Source organism: Helobdella robusta, assembly GCF_000326865.2.
Source record: "Helobdella robusta unplaced genomic scaffold HELROscaffold_93, whole genome shotgun sequence".
Classification (NCBI taxonomy): domain Eukaryota; kingdom Metazoa; phylum Annelida; class Clitellata; order Rhynchobdellida; family Glossiphoniidae; genus Helobdella; species Helobdella robusta.
This window is the reverse complement of record NW_008705532.1, coordinates 490,265-493,425: the sequence shown is the minus strand read 5'-3', so window position 1 is coordinate 493,425 and position 3,161 is coordinate 490,265. Positions and strand designations below refer to the sequence as shown.

The 3,161-nt window shown below is 35.8% G+C and overlaps 1 protein-coding gene across 1 annotated transcript; it reads left to right on the top strand.

The window, feature by feature from the left end:
• Positions 1-235: 235 nt before the first annotated feature.
• Positions 236-2,657, top strand: HELRODRAFT_182833 (hypothetical protein; the record flags this gene model as incomplete). The annotated part of the gene is made up of 5 exons (XM_009033558.1): positions 236-265; positions 869-1,375; positions 1,462-2,014; positions 2,173-2,346; positions 2,425-2,657. 5 exons carry the CDS (start codon positions 236-238, stop codon positions 2,655-2,657), a joined length of 1,497 nt encoding a protein of 498 aa, XP_009031806.1.
• Between the last annotated feature and the right edge of the window lie 504 nt (positions 2,658-3,161).

Here is a 3,161-nt window from a genome sequence, read left to right as displayed (position 1 = left end):
AATGATGGTGGTGGTGGTGACGATGATGATAATGATGATGTGAAATAAGATAAAACTAATTCTGATGGTGATGATGGTAAAGATGATGATGAAGAAGACAACGATGGTAAAGATGATGATGAAGAAAAAGATGATGGAGAAGATGATGAGGAGGATAAAAGTCATGATGATGATAAAAATAAAGTGATGATGATTATTTTTCACGATCATATTGCAGCGACATCAAATTTATGAAATGACGGGCGCGTTTGAATATGTGATGAAGGTGATGGTGGTGATGATGATGATGAAGATGAATATTGATGATGATGGTGGCGATGATGATGGTAATGGTTTTATAACAAAAGTTGCTGATAAATATAACGAATGATATGTGAAGAACAAAAATTTTGCATAATATTCAGCCAAATTTTGGGTAATGATTTTATAAATTTTCTTGTATAAAATTGGTGAATACAAATATAAAAGTATAGATTCGTAATAATAATTTTATTTCTAAAAGTTTAATTTTTCTAGAAAATCAAAATATATGTGATGCCATTTTGAAAAATAAATTAAATTAGAACAACAACTCAACAACAGCAACCACAACACAACAACAACAGCAATATATCAACAACAACACATCAACATATCTAGGTAAGTAAGAAATTTAGGTTCATTTATTTTATTTTATTTAAATAAATCATATATATATATGTATATATATATATATATATACATATATATATATATGCAATATTTTTGTTTCCGGCATCTTGGCGTGTAAACAGACTTTAACGATTAACGAAGTTTTGTGCTATTTATTTAATAATTACGAGTTTTTGAACAACGATATATTTATTAACAATATGTCCGACTTCTATAGCTCGGAGAAATCTCGGCTGCCCTCAAACAGATCAAACACGACGTCAATCTCCTAAAGATTGATGTTAATTTCGATACACCACGTGGTCCTAAAAAGAAAGACAAAAAAGACAAACTACGCGAGACCATTCGCTATTTAGGGCTAGTCCGCGAAAAAAAATTATCAACAGAGCTTCCTACATACGTTAGCTCTAACTTACGGGTACCTAACAACGACTCTATTCTTAAATTTAACTTCAATGAAATGAAAAACGACATATGCAATATGCTGCACAATCAGCAACTCTATCTATGCAGCATGCTGAACGCAGCCCCTCGAGTTCATAAAAGTGAACTTAATACCAACAACACCGACGTAAACAATGTTAAAAGCTACTCGGTAGCAGCAGGACAAAAACACGCCTCGTACAGCTCGGATGCATCATCTCCCAAGATCGTTCATCCAGCTTCGTCCGTAATCAACACACCACCATCTGATGAAACCTCGAAGCAGGGAACCCAATCGCTGGTGGATCTCAACGTTGAAGCTGCTCCTGCTCATTCTTCACTTTCAACTCCTAACGATAACATCAATAAAAACAACTCTAATTCCAGTGGCCACGAAGGCTCTTGGAGCACTGTTACTTCAAAAAAAAGAGAAAATACACTCCAATTACTGTAGGTTCCAAAGAACCTGAGTCCTTCAAATTATCTGCAGCTCCTTTGCCTCCCAAAAAAATTGTTTTTGGGGTAGGTAAATTGAAAAGCTGCGTCAAAGAAGAGATCCTTGAACATCTGGAAACTATTGGACTGACCGCTGCAGAATGCGTACCAGTCTTTAAATTCTCTCCCACTCGTCCTCAACCTTCAACCAGTGATCCATCAACAAAATTCCGCATAACTATTTTTAAACATCAGGAAATGATTTTTACCAATCCTGAAAATTGGCCTATCGGCGTGGAAATTCACCCCTGGTTGTTTCATGCTCGACCACAGCATTTGATAAAACCCACTACAACTTCACTACCAAATCATTATCCTGTCGACCTACCAAATGTAAATACACCATTGCTGGTCAACTCACATCAGCATGTAGAAAACACAGTTGAGGTAGCTTCCATTTTAACTTCTTTAAGTCGAGCCAGTCACAATGGGCCCTTCTCAGCTGGTCAAACCACATAAACAACAACAAGCCTCATCGATGATGAGTCCTCCCTCTGATGTCAATTCTGCGACATCAATAAATCACGACAATGGCTGTTAACAATACTTATACCACAATCAATTCTATCCAACAACATCCTCAACCATCAAACAACGACGAAGATGATCAACACTTTAACGCATACAACACCCACATCGACCCCACAAAGAACCTCCTAGATTCATTCACCAGACAGTCATCCTACTACACCACAAGAGATCTACTCAACATTCTAGAAGCCAAGTACATCAACAATCATGATCACCCTCTACCTCTACTACACATAAACAGCAGAAGTCTTTTAAATAAAATTTCTGACATTTTAATTTTAAATAAATTTTTATCTTATTTTTTTCCCATTATTATTATTTCAGAGACATGGCTGAATGACGAAACCGCTAAACTAGTTCGTATGAATGATTACAATTTTGTTTTTAAAAATAGGTCTGACAGAATAGGTGGTGGAGTCGGAATCTTCATCAGATCAGGCATTGAATTTTCTATGATAAACAATTTGCTTCTGAACGGCACCATTATTGACCTTCTTGGTGTCAATTTAAAATTAAAAATTAAACAACACACACGTAAATATTTTAGCAGTATATAAACCCCCCAACACTGACCCTAATATCTTAATCCAAAAGCTCGAACTTATTTTACCCACATTCAAGCCTCACATAAAGAGCTATTTAATTGGCGATTTTAACCTTGACCTCAATAAACTCAACAGTGACAACGTCGTTGCTGACTTCTCTAACCTACTATCATCATACAACTTCTTACCTCTTATAACCTCCTCTACTCGCATCTCAACTTCTTCTTGCTCACTCATCGACAATATCTTTACTAACAATCTAACTTCTCACTTATCTGGAATAATTCTGTCTGACATATCTGACCATTTCCCTATATTCGCCATTGCTTCCAAATCAGAAATCTCAAACCATGCCCCTATAAAGCACTTCAGAAACCTAACTGAAGAATCTATAAACAACATCAACAATTTCTTATCGAACTACAACTGGAATTCTTTGACTTCTCTAAAAAATGTCAACGACTGCTGCTCTGTTTTGAATACTATCTTAACTCACTCTCTAGACACTTTTGCCCC